This window comes from Rhinopithecus roxellana, chromosome 10, assembly GCF_007565055.1.
Source record: "Rhinopithecus roxellana isolate Shanxi Qingling chromosome 10, ASM756505v1, whole genome shotgun sequence".
NCBI classification, from domain to species: domain Eukaryota; kingdom Metazoa; phylum Chordata; class Mammalia; order Primates; family Cercopithecidae; genus Rhinopithecus; species Rhinopithecus roxellana.
This window is the reverse complement of record NC_044558.1, coordinates 3,422,086-3,448,212: the sequence shown is the minus strand read 5'-3', so window position 1 is coordinate 3,448,212 and position 26,127 is coordinate 3,422,086. Positions and strand designations below refer to the sequence as shown.

The window sequence follows — 26,127 nt, the reverse complement described above, 5'->3', positions numbered from 1 at the left end:
TGACATCCTCTAGGGCCTCTCGACTTGCCTAGAATCTGCCTGCAATGAACCTGGCCTTGGGGAGATAATGGGAACAGCCACAGATTGTAAGGAAGAGTGAAGGAGAACATCCAGGTGCTGGCAGGATGGGCAGGCTGGCACAACATGGTGAATAATCCCTAGAGGCCCCAGAGAGGCCACCCTACACTGCAGCTCCCAAGCCTTCTCCATGTCCTTCATTGTATCAGCCAAAGAGAAACATTTTGTGATGGGAAATTTTTTTGTTAAAAGGCATTGCTGTGGTTAACAGTAATTTCGTATCTTTCCAAAGACAAATACATATTTTTATATCTACAACATAGATATTGTAAATAGTCTGTAATTTACTTCTTCCATTACTGCAGGTGACAGAAGGCTGACTGATTTCTCCTATGAGTTGCGGTGTGTTCCTGGTCTCCATAATGTTCCTAGACAGGCTGGGGTCACCACCACCCAGCAGGAGTTTTCTTAGGCAGGCAATGGATGGTGATCACCATTTAAAGGGAAGGAAGGAAAAATTAGAGAGTGGGAGGACAGAAAATGGTTGGGCGAGAGAGGTGAGATGTGGCGAGACATGCTTTCTCCTTTTCCTTTAAATCTGATGCGGGACTTTTCAGGAAATTAAACACCGAGACTATTAGCATCGGATAGAAAACAGATGAGTTAAGACATCGCCACACTACAGCAGATTCCCTGGGCAGGCAGAGAGAGGACATGTGTAAGCAATCACTGCAGTATTTCTGGAAAAGACCTTTTATGTTTTTAATACTTAACACTTCATAACAGGGACTAATAGGCAGGATAAAAAGAAGCCTGCTCGAAAGGCAACGTGGGGCATGCATGATTTTCCAGACAACAGAGTGGGGGAGGGAAGTTGCTTGAGCTTCAGCTCCTCATCCCTCCCACCATCGCCCACCCTCCTCTGCTCACTAGAGTTGCTGAAGGTGGGGAGAAGCCAGCAGGAGGATGGCACGAGGGGATCGTTGCTGCATCCCCACTGAAGAGGTTGGGGCCACGTTCCTTCCCCTAACTGTAACCTCCAATTCCTAGCTACTTGAACTACAAAGCACAACTGAGCCTCCCTCACACTCAGATTGCTCATCCGTAATTTGGGAGTGGCTATACTCCACCTGCCTTTCTCTCCACCTCAGAGAAAACAAGAATCACCTCAAGTTGACCCTCCAAAAGCCATTACGGCACGGATCATCACATGTTTTAAGCAAGAACCCTGGATTCGAGGGCTAGAGGTGTTCCGAGCCCCATCTCTGTTTCCTGTGGCTGTGTGATCCAGGCCAAGGTGCTCAAGCTTTCTGTGTCTCTGTTTCTGCACCTATCAGTTAAGGAATTTGGACAGCCAATGTTTCTCAACTGGTGCTGTCTTGCCATGGGAAGGTGGGGTGAGAGCTGTGTGGTGGGCATTGGATATATTTCAGGACAGTTGGCATTGTGGCTCTCCAGGCACTAAGTGCAGTAGCAACCACACTCACATTTCCAAATACCTGGGTGGGGGAAAAGGGGGAGCTGGAAAAACTGTTGCAAAGTAGATAAGCAGGTAAAGAGAACATCTAAGGCACTTCTAGCCCCTTCCACACCCACCCGTAGTCTCTCATGCCCAAAGTCCAGGATGCTGCGTGCGGCAGGCTTACCTTCCTGTCATTCATATCGTCCTCTGGACTATTGTATTCACCCTGTGGGAGAAAAGGGGATGCTGGATAAAGCCAATGAAATTACCAGAAACAGGTGCCAAAGGAGAAAGGATTTTCTTTTTTTGTTTTCTAATATCATTGCTTTTCTTCACTCCCATTTAAGGAAGGTCAAAAGCATGGCATGGGCCGGGGGCGGTGGCTCAAGCCTGTAATCCCAGCACTTTGGGAGGCCAAGACGGGCGGATCACAAGGTCAGGAGATTGAGACCATCCTGGCTAACACGGTGAAACCCGGTCTCTACTAAAAAATACAAAAAGCTAGCCGGGCGAGGTGGCGGGTGCCTGTAGTCCCAGCTACTCGGGAGGCTGAGGCAGGAGAATGGCGTGAACCCGGGAGGTGGAGCTTGCAGTGAGCTGAGATCCAGCCACTGCACTCCAGCCCGGGCGACAGAGCGAGACTCCATCTCAAAAAAAAAAAAAAAAAAAAAAAGCATGGCATGATAAGGGGCTGATACTCCATTTTCTTAGCCATCAACACTTGCCACATTTCCTGGGATAACTTCTCACACAAAGATGTGCCCCCCTCATACACTTCAGAGATCAGCCTATGCCCCCTCGTAGCAATGCAGTGGCAGAGCTCCAGACTTTAAATGGTTTAGCCCATCATGTGAAAATCACCCGTGCCATGACATGCTTACTCTGTCCATAACTGCAGAACTTAGCAGTGCATACGCCACTACAAATGTCAGGAATGAGGAGATTCCCATCAAAAAAATTCCTGCTGGGCAGTCAGGGAGCCCCACCTCAGCAGTCTCAAATGGCACTACTGCATGGCAGGTGCCCAAGACCTGACCAGTCTGATGAATAGTGAAGCCATGGAGCATTTAGCTGAAGGACCAGTTACATTCTCATGAGTTGTCTTGAAGAATACCATTGCATTGTATCATGGGAAGTTCATAACATTATTGTTCATAACATTATCTCCAGTCAAGGAGAGCTTGCATTACAGTCATTCTGTTTTCTTTACTTAACCAAAGCATCGTACAAGGAATTCTGAGAGATTTTCTTCAAAAAAAACTTTTTTTAAAGAATGATCTTTCATTAATATGTAACATGCTAAGGAGGAATTTCACATCTGCACAAAACTCTCACATACAAAAATACCACTTTCAGGCAGCTACGGGTCTGACAGCCCAGGTTAGGGATAACCCAGGCCTTTCAGTCTCCTTCCACCACCATCCACCATCCTCACCAATATCTCCTCCCTTTAATTACTTCATGTCACATCTGTATAGTCACACTTTTGCTAAAAACAAAGCCAGGGAGTACAGGGAAAGCTCAGACAAAACCCAGTTTATTTTGTCTTCTGGGGAAATCATTGGCGAGACAGTTTGAGATGACTGGCAAAAATCAAACTGGGGATTATTGGCAGCAATGAGCAGTCCGGGGTCAGCCAAGGTATTTTAATGTCATGATTCACTCCTGCCTCACCCTGCAGGTATTCACCCGTTTCATTGCCACTGAAAAGTTGTGGTTTTCAACGTTTTGAAGACTACAGAGAGCACGCTGTTGAAAATAGTACTTACGTCATGAAGAGGGTAGGCAGCCTCATAAATATTGTTTGCGATCAGAGAGTTAATACCTACGGAAGAAAGGGAGATGAAAATATTAACTCTGGGGCAGGCGTTTCTCAACTTAACCCTTGTTTTTTGATTAAACTCTCACATGCCCTCCAGCTGAGAATCAGTGCATCCTCCTCGATATCAGCCAGGCTAGAACTTTTTGTCAAGCTCTGGTTCTTAGTATAAGAACAATATTTTTTCATTCCCTAAATACGAAATGATGTTTTCATATCAAATATGCTGTCTCAAAGTTCACATTCCTCCTACCTTCAAAGATTCCAGTCATTCCAGTTCCATAACCTTCCACCACCGTCAGGTGAGAGTCTCTGTGCTCCATGACCACATAGGAATGAATGGCTGTATGGATCATTTTAATCATGATCTATAAAAGTATGTGTGAGAGCATTCGACTGCACTTTGAGCTCCTTCCTGCTGTTTCACAAGGCAGTGTTGGCTGTGACTGACCTACCGTCTGGACCATAATATCCCTGAGGTGGGCAGAAAGCAATAGGGCAGTGGTTCTCAAAATGTGGTCTGGGGAACCCTGGGAGTCCTCATGAGGCTTTCAGGGGTCCCTGGAGGCAAAACTATTTTTCTAATAGCACTAAGACATTATTTTCTTTCTCACTCTTCTGTCCCAAGTGCATAGTGGGGTGTTGTGGCATGTGCTGCCATCATCCCCTGTGGCTAATGGCATGCGTTTGTGTATTCTTATACTTTCACAATTTCTCAGCCTTAACTTCTCAGGCAGTAAACACTGGTCGACACAGCCATGCAAACACCCTTTGGGTGTTCCCAATAATTTTTAAAAGTGTGAAGTTACCCTGAGACCAAAAAGTTTGAAAACTATACAAGGGATTTATGTTTTAATTCCAACAGTGTCTCACACCACTTGCACATAGCAGACCCTACCAAACAAATATGAAATGAACAAATGGCTCCGTCCCTCCAACTCCATTATACTCACAACAGAGAACCTTCTGCGCAGCATAAAGTCATCATTATTTACTTGTTTCATTCTTGGTTTTTTTCAGAGACTATAAAGTGGTCTGTGTGTTCTGTCTGAGTCGGGATGGTCTGTCCTGGGTCGCTGGCTTCCAGACGGGAGGGATTATGTCTCACCAACTCGTAGTACCAAGGATCCCGCCATACGAGGATCCACATTTAATCATGGAGGGGGAGGAGAGGGGGAGTTTCTGGTACACAATGATTTCCCTTGTCTCGCACTTACTTTCTGCCTTGAACCATTCTTTCCAAAGAGACTGTAGACTGTAGTGAGATGAGGAGATAATTGGTTTTGGAGGGAAAGATGTATGATGTCCAAATGCTAAGAAATCTGCATTTGCATGGCTCTGAATAAACGCCGAGGTTGGATAACAAATCTAGACAACATTTACTCATTAAAATTCATGGCTTTCCACCTCCCGCTCCTACCCAATGCCCCACCCACATGCTCAGAGACCGCAGAGGATCTCAGACAATCCTCTCCCCTCCATCAGCCTCCTCTTCCTCAAACCTCGCCCCCATTTGCCACAGTTCCAGGACATTGGATGGCACAAAGACTATTCTCCGGGCCCCACGTGGGAGTGGAGGCCCACGGGAGGCTGCCAGGGGTGCCCGGTGGAAGTGGCTGCTCTTCCAATGAGTTGAAAGCTGAGTGTTTTGGTACTGCTGCGTCACCAAAGGGCCAGTCCTTTCCTGATTTTAAGTTTCCTCCTTGGCATGCACATAAAACATGAGAAATAACTTTGCGGGGTGAGAGGAGCAGAGGGTGGGGAGAGGGAGTGCAGATGGGGGAAGGGTGCCCTGGAGGTTTGCTGAACTGCAGATTTGTCTGACTCACAAGACTACAATTTCACTCCGAGCATCATTAATCAGTTCAAGAGCCATAACCACAGCAACATGAAGCCACCCTACCATAATTAAAGGGAGGAGTCCCAAGCCGGGAGGGGAGTTTGTGGGAGTTTGTAGTTAAAAGATACAAAGTGCTGTAGGCCTGGATAGAGGCTGAGGCATCACAGGCGGGTAAGGCCCCAGCTAGACCACACCCCAGAACTACCCAACCCAATCCCTATAGTCACACCCCACGGTTGCCGTGGCAGCTGTATATACCGTGAAGACAGTCCCTAAACTCCAAGGAAAAGTCCAGCAGGTGTTTCACCTACTTAGCTCTTCTGCTAATTCTCAGCTTGACTTTACACGATAGCCAAGTGTCTGGAAGCATTAAGCCATTAGACCGACAACCTGAACTCCTGGTCCCAGCTGCCAGATCCTCAGAAATGTCTCAAATTATTGGGACACTAAAGCTATGAGCCCTAATCCCCATCTCAAATAAAGCTTCCTGTGCACGGTGCAGCTGGAAGTGGGCAGCTTGCTTCACTTCCAGGACGAGGTTTGCTCCTTGTTTTGTGTTCCCCAGAGGCCTGGCCTGGGTCAGAGAGCACTCCTCTCACCTGTGTGTCTCACAGCACTTAGCTCATGGCTGGAAACACAGAAGAGATGGCAGCCCTACCAGTCACCAGGCCCTGTGCCTGCGGTTATCTCAGTACTCCTCTTGTCCATCGCCTTCCTCACTGCTTCGCTGAGCATTCTATGCTCATGAAGAAACGTTTAAACTCCAGCTGATTGTTCTGTCTCCTAAGACAGAAAGTCAAAGTAAAAGGTCCTTTGCTTTGGAGCAGACTCAAGTTATAAAACTAGAGTTGTCCTAACTCAGATAACCACAGGCCCCCAAAATGCTGCAACTGGATGTTTCTCTGTTCCCTCTAGCTGTGTACTCCCTACTTTTCAGGTGGTATCCTATGAGTGATCCCAATCAGTGGCTGCTAGGGGAAAGGAGAAGAAAGTACATTTGAGGAGGAGGAATGGGGCGGGAGAGGCATGTTGAAAGTTAAGCATTCATCCCCAACTTCACCCAACAACAGGGATTCCTTTGGCCTCCCGGTTCACCCACAGACTTCAGAAACCAAGATTCTACCCCCAAACAAGCATGGAAATCAGTTTAAAACAAGAAGAAAATAATCAAACGTTTTTTAAAAAGAGTCCCTGCTTTGAAAATTGAAATTCTGATTTTTTTCTTTCTTTTCAGCAAAAATGGGCTAATTGGTTCCATCATGCGCCATCCATCTGGCCATAATGGCAAAGTTTTCTTCTTCAGGATTGCATCTATATTCTTTCCTCTCAGCTCTAGACCCAGGGAGAGACAGACAGACCCAACCTTTTGTCCTATTACTTTCAGGATGGGGGACAGTGAGAAGGAGAAAGCACTGAGGACATTTTCCCTTCCCTGTCTCCCTTAAGAGGAACAATGTCTCAGCTCAAAGTATAGCCCCTGAGGAGCCCCTCACTGATCCTCGAAGTCAACGTGCCCATGTCCCCTTCAAATCACCAGGTACTTCATGCCTAGTGTTTAGAACTAAAAACCTCCAAAGGAAAAGGCTCATGTTTCCTCCCTGCCCAGCATGGACCGCACGTCTGTACAGCCTGACACAACCAGGCCTAGCACCACAGTCCCATATGCACAGGGGCAGGGCCAAGAAACATGACTGGGGCGGGCTTAGGACTCGGCACTGGTACCTGAAAACACACATTCGTCATACAAAGCTGAGACCTAGCGTTGAGCTTCACAGACGTATCTGATTTCCTGGACACAAAGGAACAACCAAAGCGCAGAAGTTTATGGTCTACCTCCCAAAGAGAGTCTCATTAAATCTACAAGGGCTGCTGGGTGACAGGGACTGCAGTGCTATTCCCTCCAGGCCAAACTCACATGGCAACTTTGATTCACTGGGACAGGTACTTAGAGGAATGGGTGCCATGCTCCTGAAAACCCATTTGGTTTTGATTCTCCCAAGAACAGGGCCCAGTCCACCCGGCATTGTGCTTTCATCCCTGCACTCCAGCCGGACGTAAATCTAAACCAGAGCTCCCAGACGGTGCATTTAACAGAGACTATATTTACCCATCACCAAATCGTCTTGACGTGTGCTTAATTACTTAAATGCCTTTAATCCCAAGCCTTTTCTTCTAAGAAAATGTAAACCAGTTCAGCTGGATGAATGATAAACCAGATGTTTACAACACACAACACGGTCTGGCTTTGGTCAAAATAATGAAGACATTGTCTCCTGAGTGGGGAGGGGAGGTGTCCAAAGCATACATTTGTTTAAAGGCTCTGACACCAAAATGTCCATGAAAATATAGTTCCATCAACCTGTAATTTTCTGTCCATGAAAAAGCAACAGTAACTTTCATATGAAGGAGCAAGAAAGGTGTTTACCTTCCTCTGATATAGGTCAATGAAGCTTGAGTTTCTTTCCATGGCAAACTGCACTAGAAAGTTATTCAGGCCGGGCGCGGTGGCTCAAGCCTGTAATCCCAGCACTTTGGGAGGCCGAGGCGGGCGGATCACAAGGTCAGGAGGTCGAGACCATCCTGGCTAACACAGTGAAACCCCGTCTCCACTTAAAAAATACAAAAAACTAGCCGGGCGAGGTGGCGGGCGCCTGTAGTCCCAGCTACTCGGGAGGCTGAGGCAGGAGAATGGTGTGGACCCGGGAGGCGGAGCTTGCAGTGAGCTGAGATCCGGTCACTGCACTCCAGCCTGGGCGACAGAGCGAGACTCCGTCTCAAAAAAAAAATAAAATAAAATAAAATAAAAAAAAAAAAAAAAAGAAGAAAGTGATTCAATAGTAAAGTCAATTCCCAGGGCTCTGATAACTGACCTTAGGAAAGAAGACATTGATTAAGGGGGCATCACGATCCCTCACACACTTCCACCACCATGCAGTACCCAAACTCACAAATATTTTCAGTTTCTGAATGTGGTGGGCATTAATCCATAATCTCCCACTTCCAGGGGCAAATAAGAGGGAAAGGTTGAGTTGTTCCTCTTGAGGTTATGAAAGAATTCTAAAAAGTTTGATCATTAGTCCACCCACACTTTTTTAAGGTCAGCTCCTCCTGCTTTGTCCTTTTATACTAATTTTAAACATCACCCCCCATAAGAGAGAAAGACAAGGGAAGGAAAGGGTGATGGAGGGGAAGGGGAGGGGAGGCCAGGGAAGGGCAGGGAAAATGGTACAGGGTAGGGCAGGGGAGTGGAAGGGAGGCAGGGTAGAGCAGGAGAGGGAAGGGAAGGGGAGGGAAGAAAAGGGAAGGAAAGGGAAGGGAAGGGGGAAATGGAAAGGGGAAGAGAGGGGAAAGGAGGGAAGGAGAAGGGAGGGAAGGACAGGGCAGGGGAAAGAAAGAAGGAGAGGAAGGAAGGAAGGGAGGAAGGAAAAAAGGAAGGGAGGAAGGAAGGGAGGAAGGAAGGAAGGAAGGAACGAAGGAAGGAAGAGAGAGAGAAGGAAGGAAGGAAAGAAAGAAAAGAAAAGAAAAAAGAAAAGAAAAGAAGGAAGGAAGAAAGGAAAGAAGGAAGGAAGGAAGAGAGGGAGGGAGGGAAGGAAGGAGGAAGGGAGGGAAGACAGGCAAGAGAAGGAAGGAAGGAAGGAAGGAGAAAGAGAGAGAGAGAAAGAAAGAAAGAAAGAAAGAAAGAAGAAAGAAAGAGGAGAAGAAAGGAAGGAAGAAAGAAGGAAGGAAGGAAAGAGAATGAAGGAAGGAAGGAAGGAGAAGGAAGGAAGGGCAAGCAAACAAGCAAGAAGAAAGAAAGAAAAAGAAAGAATGAAAGAAAGAAAAAGAAAGAATGAAAGAAAGAAAAAGAAAGAGAAAGAAAGAAAGGAAGGAAAGAAGGAAAGAAGGAAGGAAGGAAGGAAGGAAGGAAGGAAGGAAGGAAGGAGGGAAAGAAGGAAAAAAGAAGGGAGAAAAAAAGGAAGGCAGGAAGGGAGGAAAGGAAAAGAAGTTCCAGAGACCTAGCTGGTGGCTAGGGCATTAAAAGGGACTGAATGTCAAATGTTCATACAATACTAGAAAAATAAAAATTAGGCCCTTCACAGATAGACTTGGTTATCTTTGGGTGGTCAGAACCCCAGTGGTCAAATTCCCAGGAGGCAGGAGGCGGAGTGCTTTGCAATACGCTTCATATTCCCAAGTGTAAGTAGGTCACGAAGCCTATGACAACAGTGCACCCTATCTTTATTTTTATATTTTTCTTTGGTTCACTCTAGGGTTCCTAAAAATTACCTGGGTAGATCATTAAAAATGCAGATCTTGGGACCTTGCCCCACAGATTCTGATTCAGCAAATGTGGCATGCGACCTGGACAGCCAGGGTTTTAGCAAGCATGCCGGGTGATTCTGATGCCAATTGCATGCAACCATACCTGAGCACCATCGCCCATAATCACATACAAAGAATTGCTATAGAAGTACAAACTTCTTCCAACCATCCTCACCAACTGCTCTGGATGCTCCTTGTTCTCATCTTCCCTTTCACTATAACTGGCTGCCCTCAACCTCTCTGAGGCCTGCAGGCATCATGCAACCCCGAATACTAGCCACACCCCTGGTACCTGCTCTCTGTGAACCTTCAGGGAAGCCAGTCCCCTCCCTGGGCCTCGTTGGCTCATATGTACAGATCATGTGGCTCCTTCGAATCAGAGTCTGGGAAATGTCAGAGCCAGAAAGAAGCTTAGAGAGCACTGAGAGGCTCCATTTGTTTTATGAGGGGAGAAACAGGCCCAGACAGGGAACATGGCTTGACCGAAGTTTTACAACTTGTTCATCCCAGAGCTGGAACTGGCATCCACTTCTCCAGCCTTGCCAGGCATGTGCCTATCTTCCACCTTCCGCTTCCAGATATACTCTCTACTGTCCTCTATCTGACATGAACAGGCTGTGCTCTCTGGCTTCGTACTGCTATCAGCAGTATTGAGACCCCTGGTCTTCTGCCTAAATAGTCACCTGCTCGAGGCCACCTCCTCTACCCGATTCCACATTGCAGTGGTCTCTCTTTCTCTCCATGGGTCTAGGGATGGTAAGAGCTCTGCTATTGTTAATTCCAGGTTACAGTGTTGTCCCTGGCATTCCCCAACTCCCTGTCTATCCCTTTGTAAACGGTTTATCTGTACATATGCCCACCTTGAATTACCCTAATTGGGGTGTGCTATTTGTTCCTACTGGGACCCAAACTGATTCTCTGGAATTGCCACCACCATGTCTTCTGTGTTATTTGCTTTCCTTGCAAGTATTTGTCTTCTCACAGCCATGTGGCTTGCTCCTGTTTTCCTCAAATATTACATCAGGAAGACCTTCTCCGACTACTCTATTTAAAATACCTTCCCACTCTCCCTTCATTTTCATCTCCTTTATTGGCTTTATTCTTTCTCCTGACCCTTATCCCTAAACAACATCCTATCCGTTGTATTTACTTCTTGGTTTATTTTCTGTCTTCCATAACTAGAAAGTAAGCCCCTTAAGGGCAGAGATTTGTGTCTGTTGGATTCACTACTCCATTTCCCAGGTCCAGAACATGAATGTCCCATGGTAAGTGATCAGTAAATATGTGTTGATGAGTGAATGGATGTTACATTGGGGAGGGCTGAGCTTCCACCTCTTCTGGGAAACTTTTTCCAATAACTTTGTCCATTTACTAATTAAATGAGGTAAAAAGCAATGACAAAGAGCCAAGAAACCTAAGTTCTAAATCCAACTCCAAAGTTCTAACTGTGGGTGTGCCAGTTAATCTCTCCGTGGTAAAGTTAATTAACATCTGCTGAAGCTACTTTGCTGGCAGTTTAAAGGATCAAATGATATAATGAGTGTTAAAAGTGTTTCGAAAAACATACAACTGCAAGCATGCAAGGAGTTCTTATTACTTTGGTGACAGTAACACCTCATTTATCAGAGGCCTCTTATCTGGTTATCTACAGCTCTCACAACAGAAAACCCAGAAACAAGAAAAAAATAAATGAGCAGCTAAAATAGATCTCACAAAACCTACTTTCTAATGTGATGTCCCTTTTCCACAGCAGAATCGTTCAGACCCTCCCTGCCATGCATTTTACACTCTCTTTACCCAAAATTCTAATGAGCCTGTTTTTTTGTCTCCCACACTGAAAAGCAAAACTGAGACAGCAAAACTCAGGGAGGGTGATTATCAGAGTCAAAAATTCAAGAAATCAGAGCGATGTGGTGCAAACAATCCTAATAATGCTTTGATAATCCTTGAGAGTACATGAAAATCATTATGTTCTTAATGATGATCTTGAATAATCCAGAAACATTTTCATATGCCTTTATGTGGAGAATATATGTAGGCATGTTCTACATAAGCAAGCAGGAAATTGTGTGATAGATTTTAGAAAGATTTCTGTACAGAAAGATATTGCTGTAGACAGCAAGAGCTACTATACTCCTGACCATATTCCCCTTTCACTTTGGTTCAAGATTAAATTTGCAGTTCAACTATAGAAACTAGAGGACATTATGGTTTGAATATGTGTTCTATTTTCTTCCTCCTAGTTTTGACATTCTATTTTAATTTATTTTCTCTGGTTCTTATTTTTCAATTTATTTTTATACTATGTTGTCTTACTGTTTTTCTTGTAAGCCACCCCAGAAATTTTGTGGAACAAGGTAGGAATACAAATATATCAATACGTACTACTTGTATATAGGTTAAAGCTTTGCAAAAGTAGGCATTCAGTAAAAACGTATTGTCTCAAAGAAAAAAGAGACATTACTAGATAAACAGGAGAATTTCTAAGTTGTTACTATCTTTAGCATCTTTTCTATTTTCTAATATTTAAATTGGGTACAATGGGAAAGGGAATACAGCTTTGTAAGTTGGCTGCAAAAGAAATGACCATACAAAAGATAACCCAGAGAGTGAAGGATCAGTGAAACACCTACGATTCCAACTCCCGTCCTGTTCTCTCTCTCTCTCTCTCTCTTTTTTTTTTTAATGAGGACACAATCTTCTGGAGGAATATAAGCTGATTCTAGTCACTCATGCTTCTCCTCCACCCCTTATAATAAGCCAGAAAGAAAGGCAATAAAATCTAAATTTACCCTGTGGCTCAGGCCTCCATATTATCTTGGGGCCTCATGGAGTTGTCACATTCCTCATTTTTTTTTTTTGTTTACCTTTTCAATAAGATTGGTAAGCTGCCCAAAGAGCTTAGAGGGCACTTGGTCTTCATAGGCAGAAGTCAACCCACTGGAAATCTGGCCTTTGGGGTTCTCCTCTGCTGAGAAGCGGAGTTCAGTCACATGCCCCTTGTTACAAAGCTAGTAAGTCCTCAGCGGCTACTGTGAAGTTAACAGACTCTAAAGACTCAGTCTAACTCCACTCCTAGTCTGTAGCATCCCAAAGGTAGTGGAAATAGGATTAGAGCAAGGGTACCCAAGTTCTAGACTCAATTCTGACTCAAGATGTCACCCTGGGCAAGTCACGTATCCTCTTTGTGCCCATCTGTAATTGGAGATGATCACTCTTGACATACCTAATTTTCCTGGGAGCAATGATTTACGTTGATACTTAGACATATAGAGACATACACATGGGCATTAATTGCCTCCTCCCCTATGTTCCAACTGCACTCTGTACGTATCTCTATTATAGCACCTACCACACTGCCTCATCACAATCTGTTTCCACGTCTGTCTGCGTGGCTAAACTAAGAGCCCCTCAGGGTAGAAATTATGCTAAATTCAGCTTGGCATCCCTCCATTTCTCTAACATCATTTGACACACAGCAGGTGCTCATTAAATGTTTTTTGAATGTCAAAAAGGAAAGACCAAATTATAAATACAACTCAAAAACAACAACAAAATCCTGACATCTGACTTTGAGACATCACCAGAAAACCCTCAGATTCCCCCACACACAATAAAAAACATCCGTGTTAAAGCAGAGGGCCTCTAGTCTCCAGTGGCCTTCCAACAACCTGGAGATTGTCCCCCAAAATAAACTTTTGTTTTTAGGACTTTCCAGTTTACAAAACAAGCTAACAGCCGCTTATTTCATCTTTACAAAAACTGCAAAATAGATATTATTATCCCCATTTTACATAAAAATAAGCTGAGATGCAGAGAGGTTATTTGTCCACGAACACACATAGTCAGAAACTGACCAGAAACTGCTGTGGGACTAGCAGGCTGGGCATTTTTAAATTAATCCACTCAATCAAATCAACTGAGTAGAATGTGCAAGACAGGCAGTGAGGTACATTGGGGCATAAAAGATGACTCAGAAACATCTCAAGGACTCACTGCCTTAGGAGTCTAAGCCATGGGTGTAGAAAACAAGCAAGAAAGAGATTCAGTTTGATAAGAGCTCCAAGGAAAGGGCTTTAAGGAAGAATCTGGAGGACAGTGATGTTTGATCTGGGGACAGGCATCACTGAGACTGGGGAAAAACACAGGCAGGACATTCAGGAAAAGGAAACAGTATGAGCAAAGATAGAGAAAATAGTGGTCACATTAACAGGAAGAGGAGCAGGAGAGAGAGAGGAGAGAAGTGGACATGCTGATTTTGAGGTTCTGGTGAACATCTAAGTGGAGGTATCCATCCAGCAGTTGGAAATGCAGGGCTGCAATTGGTGAGAGAAACAGGAGCAAGAATAGATGGTTGCAAGTCATCTATACAGAGAAAATAGAGAGTGCAAAAGCCAAAGGAACTTGGAAGCTGACAACATCTAAAATGTGGAATAAGGAAGAGAAATCAAGGAAAATGTGACCCATGAGGGAAAAACAGAAGGACGGCAGTTGAGTAGGTCAACAGCACCTTCCAACAACTATCAGAAGATGGAGGTGCAGTAAAGAAGGCTTGGAAGGATGCAGGAAGTTGTGGAAGATGAAGACTGAGAAGAAAAAAACATGAACTATGGGAGATGTGATGGTTAACACTGAGTGTCAACTTGATTGGATTGCAGGATGCGAAGTGTTAATCCTGGGTGTGTCTGTGAGGGTGTTGCCAAAGGAGATTAACATTTGAGTCAGTGGACTGGGAAAGGCAGACCCACCGTTAACCTGGGTGGGCACCATCTAATCAGCTGCCAGTGCGGCTACAATATAAAGCAGACAGAAAAACATGAAAAGGCTACACTGGCCTGCATCTTTCTCCTGTGCTGGACCCTTCCTGCCCTCAAACATCAGACTCCAAGTTCTTCAGTTTTGGGACTCAAACTGGCTTTCCTTGCTCCTCAGCTCAGGGGAGCTTGTGATCATGTGAGTTAATACGATATATATCTCCTATTAGTTCTGTCCCTCTAGAGAACACTAATACACATTTTCTACCAGGAGTGGTTCTAGAGGAACAGAATATTAAGGATGGAGTTCTTTCATTGGTTTTTGGGTTTCTGGAGTTGGCTGCTTAGTATGATTAGACCCCAAAATGCTAAGGACTCTACTTCTAATAGTATGGAGAACACTGAGAGTCCTTGGCATGAGCTGTTTAGAGAGTTATGCAAAATAAATGCATTTGACGCTCTGGATTCACTGCTCATGCGAGGCAAGGAGTTTAGTGACTCTATACTTAATACCTTTGACCATATGCAGGGAACCAAGGAACATAATGAAGCTGGTTGGTTGCTCCTAAGTTCAGTGGACCAAGTGATGAAAGAACATGATGAGCTCAGGGATTCCAACTCCCAACTTCAGAAGCAGATACTGAGCCTCAAATCTGCTAAGATCGCCCTGAGTGAGAGTTTTATCTCCTGCAGAGAAAGACCTGAAATTGTGGAAAAATAGACACAAGCTCTTCTCATGCGAGTGGCTGACCTGCCATGAAAGGTGCATGCGCAGCCTCGTCAGGTGTCTACTGCAAAAGTGAGGGCACTGATTGCAAAAGAATGAGAGGCAACAGTGATGGCCTTCACTGAGGCAGTTGCCAGGCAAGAAAATGTTGATTCTCCTCAAGAGCCACCCCCAACACCCCTGTTTGCTTCTAGACCTATAAATAGACGAAAGCCCCAGTGGGCCCTGAGAGGTGAGGTTGACAGTATGACCCATGAGAAGTTGCACTCCACTCGAAAATAACTGCTTGAGTTTTCTAATTTATATAAACAGAAATCTAGATAACAGGCATGGGAATGGATATTAAGGATATAGGATAATGGTGGAAGGAACACAGAGTGGGATCAGGCTGAATTTATTGATTTGGGCTCATTAAGTAGGGACTCTGCATTTAATGTAATGTTGCAGCCAAGGGAGTTAAAAGGGATTCTAATAGTTTATTTGCTTGGTTAGCTGAAATATGGATTAAAATATGGCCCACTGTGGCAAGCTGAAAATGCCTGATCTCCCTCAGTTTCATGTAGAGGAAGAGATCCAAAGGGTTAGGGAGATTGGGATGATGGAGTGGATTAGTTACTTCAGACCTACTCATCCCAGCTGGGAAGTCCAGAAGATATACCCTTGACCAATGCCTTGTAAAATATATTTGTGAGGGCAGCACCTGCATCTTTGAAGGGCCCTGTAATTGCTCTTCTCTGTATGTCAGATCTAACAGTGGGAACCACAGTCACTCAACTACAACATTTAAATACAATGGGAATAATTGGATCCTGAGGTGACAGGGGCCAAGTGGCAGCACTCAACCATCAAAGGCAAGGTGGGCATAGCTACCATAGTAGACAGCAGAGACAAAGCAGCAATCAGAATAGTCTGACTCATGTAGAGCTCTGGCATTGGCTTATTAATCACAGTGTTCCTAGAACTGAAATTTATAGGAAGCCTACTGCATTCCTACTTAATTTACAGAAGCAGAAAACTTCTAGGTCAAATGGACAAAAGACTAATTTGAATTATAAAAACAGAGTATCATGGCCCATCAATCAACTTCTGGAATTACAGACCCAGAACCCCTTGATTGAAGGGGAGGTTGGGTCCCCTTGAGGAAGGACCCCACTATACTACTGAAAATGTATGCTGTCAATCTTTCTCTTATCCTTCCCCAAAGAGACCTCCAGCCTTTTATCAGAGTAACTGTGCATTGGGGTAACTGTGCACTGGGGAAAGGGATATGATCAAGTATTTCAGGGACCACTGGTCATTGGCTCTGAGCTGACGATGATTCCAGGGGACCCAAAACGTCATTGTGATCCTCAAGTTAAAGTAAGGACTTATGGAGGTCAGATAATTAATGGAGTTTTAGGTCAGGTCTGACTTACAGTGGGTCCAGTGGGTCCCCAGACTAATCCTGTGGTCATTTCCCCAGTGCCAGAATGCATAATTAGCACAGAAATACTTAGCAGCTGGCAGAACCCCCACATTGGCTCCCTGACTGGTAGGGTGAGGGCTACTATGGTGAGAAAGGCCAAATGGAAGCCATTAGAGCTGCCTCTACCTAGAAAAATAGTAAATCAAAAACAATATTGCATCCATGGAGGGTCTGCAGAGATTAGTGCCACCATCAAGGACTTGAAAGACACAGGGGTGGTGATTCCCACCACATCCCTCTTCAACTCTCCCATTTGGCCTGTGTAGAAGACAGATGGATCATGGAGAATGACAGTGGATTACTATAAGCTTAACCAAGTGGTGACTCCAATTGTAGTTTCTGTATCAGATGTGGTTTCATTGCTTGAGTAAATTAACATATCTTCTGGTACCTGGTACGCAGCCATTGACTTGGCAAATGCCTTTTCCTCCATTCCTGTCCATAAGGCCCACCAGAAGCAATTTGCCTTCAGCTGGCAAGGCCATTAATATACTTTTACTGTCCTACCTCAAGGGTATATAAACTCTCCGGCTTTGTGTCATAATCTTATGTGGAGAGAGCTTGATCACTTTTTGCTTCCACAAGATATCACACTGGTCCATTACATTGATGACATTAAGCTGTTTGGATCCAGTGAGCAAGAAGCAGCAAACGCACCGGACTTATTGGTGAGACATTTGCATGCCAGTGGATGGGAAATAAATCTGACTAAAAATCAGGGACCTTCTACCTCAGTAAAATTTCTAGGAGTCCAGTGGTGTGGGGCCTGTCAAGATATTCCTTCTAAGGTGAAAGATTAGCTGCCGCATTTAGCCCCTTTTACAACCAAGAAAGAGGCACAACATGTAGTGGGACTATTTGGATTTTGGAGGCAACACATTCCTCATTTGGATGTGTTACTCCGGCCCATTTATCAAGTGACATGAAAGGCTGCCAGTTTTGAGTGAGGTCCAGAATAGGAGAAGGCTCTGCAATAGGTCCAGGCTGCTGTGCAAGCTGCTCTGTCACTTGGGCCACAGGACACAGCAGATCCAATGGTGCTTGAGGTGTCAGTCACAGATAGGGATGCTGTTTGGAGCCTTTGTCAGGTAAATCACAATGGAGGCCTCTAGGATATTGGTCCAAGGCCCTGCCATCTTCTGCAGATAACTGCTCTCCTTTTGAGAGATAGCTCTTGGCCTGTTACAGGCCTTTGATGGAAACTGAACACTTGACTATGGGTCATAAAGTCACCATGGCACCTGAACTGCCTATCATGAACTGGGTGCTTTCTGACCCATCTAACCATAAAGTGGGTCATGCACAGAAGCATTCCATCATCAAATGGAAGTGGTACATACGTGATTGGGCTCAAGCAGGTCCTGACTGCACAAGTAAGTTACATGAGAAAGTGGCTCAAATGCTCATGGTCTCCACTGCTGCCACCCTGTCTTCTCTTCCCCAGTCTACACCAATGGCCTCATGGAGAGCTCCCCATGATCAGTTGACAGAAGAAGAGAAGACTCGGCCTGGTTCACAGATGGTTCTGCACAATATGCAGGCACCACCCAAAAGTGGACAGCTGCAGCACTACGGCCCCTTTCTAGGACATCCCTGAAGGACAGCAGTGAAGGGAAATCTTCCCAGTGGGCACTTCGAGTAGTGCATCTGGTTGTGCACGTTGCATGCAAGGAGAAATGGCCAGATGTGCAATTGTATACTGATTCATGGGCTGCAGCCAAAGGTTTGGCTGGATGGTCAGGGACTTGGAAGAAGCAGGATTGTAAAATTGGTGACAAAGAAATTTGGGGAAGAGGTATGTGGGTGGGCCTCTCTGAATGGTCCTGAATGAAAAACTGTGAAGATATTTGTATCCCATGTGAGTGTCACCAGCGGGTGACCTCAGCAGTGGAGTGGATAGGATGACCTATTCTGTGGACAACACTCAGCCTCTTTCCCCAGCCACCCCTGTCATTGCTCAATGGGCCCATGAACAAAGTGGCCATGGTGGCAGGGATGGAGGTTACACATGGGCTTAGCAACATGGACTTCCACTCACCAAGGCTGACCTGGCTACAGCCACTGCTGAGTTCCCAATTTGCCAGCAGCAGAGACCAACACTGAGCCCTAAACATGGCACCATTCCTGGGGGTGATCAACCAGCTACATGATGGCAGATTGATTATTTTGGACCTCTTCCATCATGGAAAGGGCAGAGGTTTATCCTCACTGGAACAGACGCTTACTCAGGATATGGGTTTTCCTATCCTGCACGCAATGCTTCTGCCAAGACTACTGTATTAGTCCCTTTTCACACTGCTGATAAAGACATACCTGAGACTGGGAAGAAAAAGAGGTTTAATTAGACTTACAGTTCCACATGGTTGGGAAGGCCTCAGAATCATGGAGGGTGGCACTTCTTACATGGCAGTGGCAAGAGAGAAAGAGGAAGAAACAAAAGCAGAAGACCCTGATAAACCCATCAGATCTGATAAGACTTATTCACTATCACGAGAATAGCATGGGGAAGAACAGCCCCCATAATTCAATTACCCACCCTGGGTACCTCCCACAACACATGGGAATTCTGGGAGACACAATTCAAGTTGAGATTTGCGGGGGGACACAGCCAAACCATATCATTCCACCCCTGGCCCCTCCAAATCTCATGTCCTCACATTTCAAAATCAACCATGCCTTCCCAACAGTCCTCCAAAGTCTTAACTCATTTCAGCATTAGCCCAAAAGTCCACAGTCCAAAGTCTCATCTGAGACAAGGCAAGTCCCTTCCACCTACGAGCCTGTAAAAATCAAAAGTACGCTAGTTACTTCCAAGATACAATGGGGTATAGGTATTAGGTAAATACAGCCATTCCACGTGGGAGAAATTGGCCAAAACAAAGGGGTTGCAGGGCCCATGCAAATCTGAAATCAAGCACGACAATAAAATTTTAAAGCTCCAAAATGATCTCCTTTGACTCTGGGTCACGCTGATGCAAGAGGTTGGTTCCCATGGTCTTAGGCAGCTGCACCCCTGTGGCTTCGCAGGGTGCAGCCTCCCTCCTGGCTGCTTTCATGGAGTGGCATTGAGTGTCTGCAGCTTTTCCAGGCACACAGTGCAAGCTGTCAGTAGATCTACTATTCTGGGTTCTGGAGGACGGTGGCCCTCTTCTCACAGCTCCACTAGGCAGCGCCCCAGTAGGGACTCTGTGTGGGAGCTTCAACCCCACATTTCCCCTCCACACTGCCCTAGCAGAGGTTCTCCATGAAGGTCCCACTCCTGCAGCAAACTTTTGCCTGGGCATCCAGGCGTTTCCACACATCTTCTGAAATCTAGGCAGAGGTTCCCAAACCTCAATTCTTGACTTCTGTGCATCTGCAGGCTCAACACCATGTGGAAGCTGCCAAGGCTTGGGGCTTCCATCCTCTGAAGCCACAGCCTGAGCTGTATGTTAGCCCCTTTCAGCCACAGCTGGAGTGGCTGGAACATAGGGCACCAAGTCCCTAGGCTGCACACAGCACAGCGACCCTGGGCCCAGCCCATGAAACCACTTTTTCCTCCTGAGCCTCTGGGTCTGTGATGGGAGAGGCTGCCGTGAAGGTCCCTGACATGGCCTGGAGATATCTTCCCCATGGTCTTGGGGATTAACATTAGGCTCCTTGCTACTTATGCAAATTTCTGTAGCCAGTTTGAATTTCTCCCCAGAAAAATGGGTTTTTCTTTTCTACCATATAGTCAGGCTGCAAATTTTCCAAACTTTTATGTTCTGCTTCCCTTATAAAACTGAATGCTTTTAACAGCACCCAAGTCACCTCTTGAATGCTTTGCTGCTTAGAAATTTCTTCTGCCAGATACCCTAAATCATCTTTGTCAAGTTCATAGTTCTACAAATATCTAGGGCAGGGGCAAAATGCCACCAGTCTGTTTGCTAAAACATAACAAGAGTCACCTTCACACCAGTTCCTAACAAGTTCCTCACCTCCATCTGAGACCACCACAGCCTGGACCTTATTGTCCATATTGTTACCAGCATTTTGAGCAAAGCCATTCAACAAGTCTCTAGGAAGTTCCAAACTTTCCCACATTTTCCTGTCTTCTTCTGAACCCTCCAAACTGTTCCAACCTCTGCCTAATTACCCAGTTCCAATGTTGCGTCCACATTTTTCAGGTATCTTTTCAGCAACGCCCCACTCTATTGGCACCAATTTACTGTAATAAGCATTACATGGGGAGCTCCCCACAAGGCCATTGGTGTAGACTGGGGAAGTAATGCTGCTGATAAAGACATACCTGAGACTGGGAAGAAAAAGGACTTGCAGTTCCACATGGCTGGGAGGCCTCAGAATCATGGTGGGAGGTGAAAGGCTCTTCTTACACAGTGACAGCAAGAGAGAATGAGGAAGAAGCAAAAGTGGAAACCCCTGATAAACCCATCAGATCTCGTGAGACTTATTCACTATCACAAGAATAGCATGGGAAAGAACAGCCCCCATGATTGGATTACCTCCCCCTGGGTACCTCCCACAACACATGGGAATTCTGGGAGATACAATTCAAGTCGAGATGTGGCAGGGGGACACAGTCAAACCATATCAACTACCATCCGAGGACTCACAGAATGTCTTACCCACCATCATGGTATTCCACACAGCATTGCCTCTGACCAAGGCACTCACTTTACAGCTAAAGAAGTGTGGCAGTGGACTCATGCTCATGGAATTCACTGGTCTTACCATGTTCCCCATCATCCTGAAGCAGCTGGATTGACAGAACAGTGGAATGGCCTTTTGAAGTCACAGCTACAACACTAACTAGGTGACACTACTTTGCTGGGCTGGGGCAAAGTTCCCCAGAAGGCCATGTGTGCTCTGAATCAGCATCCAATAAACAGTACTGTTTCTCCCATAGCCAGGATTCACAGGTCCAGGAATCAAGGCACTGAAGTGGAAGTGGCACCACTCACCATCACCCCTAGTGATCCACTAGCAAAATTTCTGCTTCCTGTTCCCACAGCATTACGTTCCGCTGGCCTAGACATCTTAGTTTCAGAGGGAGGAATGCTGTCACCAGGAAACACAACAACAATTCCATTAAACTAGAAGTTAAGATTGCCACCTGGCCACTTTGGGCTCCTCCTACCTTTAAGGCAACAGGCTAAGGAGGGAATTACAGTGTTGGCTGGGGTGACTGACCCAGACTATCAGGATGAAATCAGTCTACTACTCCACAACAGATGTAAGGAAGAGTACTCATGGAAGACAGGAGATCCATTAGGGCGTTTCTTAGTATTACCATGCCCTGTAATTAAGGTCAATGGGAAACTACAACAGCCCAATCCAGGCAGGACTGCAAATGGCCCAGACCCTTCCGGAATGGTTTGGGTCACTCCACCAGGAAAAACACCATGACCTGCTGAGGTGCTTGCTGAAGGCAAAGGGAATACAGAATGTTTAGTAGAAGAAGGTACTGATCAATATCAGCTATGACCACATGACCAGCTGCAGAAACGAGGACTGTAAGTGTCATGAGTATTTCCTCCTTCTTTTGCTAACAACATGTTTGTGCATGTATACACGTGCACTAAGAAATAACTTCATTTTATTTCCTTTTTCCTTTATCAAGTGACGTAAGATTTATTGACCTCATATCAGCATTTGGGTAGTGTTAATTTCATGTAATAGTATTTAGATTGGGGATTGGTGCATTTCCAGTTGTTTGAAGGATAGTTGTGTTAGGTGTAATTATGACCTTATTATTGCCCTTATTTGAAGATTACGTATGATCTCAGGAGATGCGTATGGGTTCAAGTTGACAATGGGTGGACTTGTGATGGTTAATACTGAGTGTCAACTTGATTGGATTGAAAGATGCAAAGTATTGATCCTGGGTGTGTCTGTGAGGGTGTTGCCAAAGGAGATTCACATTTGAGTCAGGGGGCTAATGCTTAATAAATATATAAATTATATATATAATATATATTTTTATATATAATATATAATGTATATTTATATATTTGTATATATAATATATAATGTATATTTCTATATATAATATATATTTTATATATATATATCAAATTCTCTGTTTTTTAGGCTAATTCCCTCACCCACTTAGCCTCGCCTCATCAGCACCGTGTTCCAGACAAATAACATAACATGGAAGGTCTGATTTTAAAAAGCGCATTGTTATTTGGAATCTTGTAGCAAGATGAATATATCAAAGCAAAAGTAAGCAAACATAATTGCCCTGTTGAGAGGTTAAGCACGATTCTAAAAAGACTATCATGGCATAACACCCATTCAGATTCCTTCTCCAGCACTGTGCCCTGGGTACCCAGGCACACTCTCAAGCCCCACAACACGCTCTCAAATACTAGCTAGCTAACATCATCATCATCATTGTTGTCATTCCTGAGCCTGATCACCTCCTCTATTCAGTAGACAGGACTCCAAATGACTTTGAACTCTTTTCAACCTAAAGCTGCTTCAAAAGCCAAAGATTTGCCATCCCAAAGCGCATTCTGAAGGCAGCTCTCCCAAAGCTATCAGAAGCCGCTTGGAGATGGCATCTTGGGAACAAGGGTTCAACATGCAAGAACGACTCCTGTGCAAAAGTGTTTGTGTGTGACGTTTTGGCACATTTCTCCAAAAAGCAGTCTCAGGGGGTTACGGGCACAGCTCACATTGTACCTGGGCCATCACAGACGTCTTCCACACAATCCATCAGGATCTGGACTGCCTGCCTTATACTGCCTGCCTTATACTTGGCCCCAAATGCATCCAAGACAATTACCCTAATATTTAAGAAACAAACCACAGGGCAAACAGATTCAGCCAGATATGGTGAGAAGAATGCTGAACTTAGAAGAGGCTCACTCAGACTTAGCCATCACCTGCTGTGTGGGCTTAGGCCAGTTATGCACCCTCTCTGGCGGTTCATCTCTTCTTACATAATATGAGGGGGTTGGACTAAAAGACCTCTAAGATGCTTTTCTTGGGTGATTAAAAACTATTCGAAATGTTGAAAAACAGAGGAGCCGCAGAATTATCCGGATAAAGTGGCAGGTGTGGGCGGTACGGGGAAAAGAGAAAGAGAAGGCCTGGAGACCTGGGATGAAGGCCTGGGAGAAGTTACAACAGCCTGGGAGCAGCCCCACTAAGAAATGGGACCCCCACTGCTCCTGGGGCCAAGGCAGGCTTCCCAGCCTAAGTTAAGCAGCCTCTCCGTGGGGGGGCATTTGTTTGCTTTGTTCTTTGCTGCCCACCAAGGGAGCTGTTGAAAGCACAGGGCGGGAGCCGCCTCAGCGCCCGTCAGCACCCTGCCCGCAGGCTGGGGTCCTTACCCATCGTGTTGTTGGCTCGGGAGCAGGCTGTGCGCTTCAGGATCTCGTGCACCTAAAAGGGGACGACAGCAGAGCTGTAAGCGCCTCGTTCCCCCCGCCCTCCACCGTGCGTCACCCTCACCACTGCCTTGCAGGGGCGGGAGACGCCCGGGTCCATGTGCAGCGAGGGCTAAGCCAAGCATGTGCCTGGCTCATGGCCCGCACATCAAACCCACTCAGACTTGAGGACTTTGAGGACACAAGGGATGTAACCCCCCGCGCACACATCCCCCGCCCCTTCGCCCCACCCTGAGAAAAACAAATGCATAAAAGGCTAGACATGGACTGCAGTTACAGGAGGTAAGGAAAACAGAGGAGCCCACCCCGGACCACATAGCCTCGGGAGGGCTGGGAGGAAGCCCTGGGTCTGTGGGGTCGGGACAGTGTCTGCCGCCCACGTCGGGGAACCTCAGGAAAGGCGGGGTTCTGTCTGGTGGGTCCCGGGGAGGGGCAGGCCCCCTCCCCCAGCCTGGAGCCCGGCTGACGGGGAGAACCAGTGCGGTAGCAGAAAGCTCCGGAGGTAGGTGCGGAGGGTCCGGAGCAAACGTCAGGAGGGTCAGCTTGCGTCTGTAATGGGGCCATCTAGCGGAGCTGCTCGGGAGGCCAGCCAGGCCGTGCACAGGAAAGTACTCTGAAACCGCAAAGGAGCTACCTCTATGTTGGTCACTGATGTCTTTATTTCGTGGTTTTTTCCTGGGTCCTCATCTTGCCTCCCTGATCAGAGCATATCATACACTTCCTTGAAGATTCATGTCTTAGAGCACAGTCCTAGGCACACAGCAGCTCCCGACTCAGTGGCTTTGCCTGCCTGAAGCCCGACATGCCCAGAATGGCCTACAGAATCCCCTGGCCTATGGGGCCTGCAGGGGTGCTTCCCACAAAAGAATCAGGGAGGGACAAGCCTGTGCCAGTCTATAAAGAGATGCCCAGCAATGAAGTCTGCCTTGCAACAAAAAGCTGAGGTGCTCAGACACCCACAAAGAAGCAGGTATAGGGGAGACATCCACAGATGTGGGTGAGGTCCTCCAGCCAAAGTCCAGGGCAGAATAGATCCCAGGACAAAACTCAAGGCTCTTTTCCCCTGTTCTCAGTGTGGAGTAGACTGAGGAAAGGAAGATGCTTCCAGAAGGAGAGATGAATGCTAGATGTGTTATTCCATCATTATTTACATTCCCATATTCCAGCCACAGTCTAAAGGGAGTGGTAAGTAAATAACTACGGGGTCCAAGAGTGTTTAATCCTGCTCCTAATATAGTACAGTAATTCAACAGCAATAATAATTAGGAACAGCATTTATATGGCATTGAATTATTTTACCAGCACTTTGCAATTATCGAGTAATCTCCACAACACCTTATAACTCCCCCACAGTCGTGGGACCCAAGCCACAGTGAGATTTAATTGGCTAGTAATATCATCAACCAAGAAAATGGGACGTTCATGCCTTTTTCCATTGGAAGAAAAAAGAAATCACATGCCCATTTTAACTCTGCCTAAGACACCAGGCTAAGGGAGCTGAGATTTCCTTGCCCATCCTGCAAGTAAGAGTTAATGCCATGTTTGCAGTGTGCCTGGGAAATCATCTCCTAGCCTCCTCTAATCACCTGTCCCTTCTTATTCCTATATTTTCTTACCACCCTTCTAGGTATCTAATCCTTATTCCTCCTGTGGAAACTTCAGTTCTTTGGTAAGGATCAATGGGAACGCACTTCATACTTCCCATGCGGGCATGTGTAAGTTTCTGGCATTCCTTGGGCCCCTCTTTCTGTCTTGTGCCCATAGGCTACGTGACCTCTAGGGTGATAGAGAATAAACTGATCGGTGAATGAAGATGTTCTACTGCTCATGCAGGGGCCACAGAAACACAGGCTATATGCAGATTTTTATTCATCCTACAAAATTCAAACACTTGACATAAAGGCAAAATGACTATGATAGAAGAGCTATGGTCACGAGCGTTGGCTTTCTAGTGAATGGGCTGGTGATGATATTCTTGGGCAAATGGGTTAACTAGCATTCCATGTTATATAAATTCACATGACTCTGTCATGGGAGTTGAAAGAAGAGAAAATACATAAATAAACACAGTGGTCCAAAAATCAGAAGGACTAGTTCTAGTCCTTGTTCTGACACTAATGATCTATATAATTTTTTTTTCAATGCATTGCTTCTCAGAGCCTCAGTTTCCTCTATGTAAATCAAGGGGTTCACCTAACTAATCCCCGCAGCAGCTATGACCTTCCCTGGTTTATTTTCCTAAGAACTTTAATGGAGAACACATATAGAGAAGAAGACGCTCCCCTTAAACCACAAGTAAGGGCAGTTATTTGCTGTTTCTTCTGGGGAATGGGGAAGCTCTTGCATACTTTTCTCAGTTGC

The 26,127-nt window shown here is 45.7% G+C and overlaps 1 protein-coding gene across 1 annotated transcript in view; it reads right to left on the bottom strand.

Annotated features, from left to right (window-relative positions):
• ANO2 (anoctamin 2) overlaps positions 1 to 26,127 on the bottom strand; it is a 362,906-nt gene that overhangs the window by 237,934 nt on the left and 98,845 nt on the right. The window contains exons 7-9 of the mRNA XM_030939846.1: positions 23,710 to 23,761; positions 3,250 to 3,305; positions 1,665 to 1,706 (exon numbers count right to left, since the gene is read on the bottom strand). Of these exons, the coding sequence (XP_030795706.1) occupies positions 1,665 to 1,706; positions 3,250 to 3,305; positions 23,710 to 23,761 (150 nt within the window). The remainder of the gene's footprint in view (positions 1 to 1,664; positions 1,707 to 3,249; positions 3,306 to 23,709; positions 23,762 to 26,127) is intronic.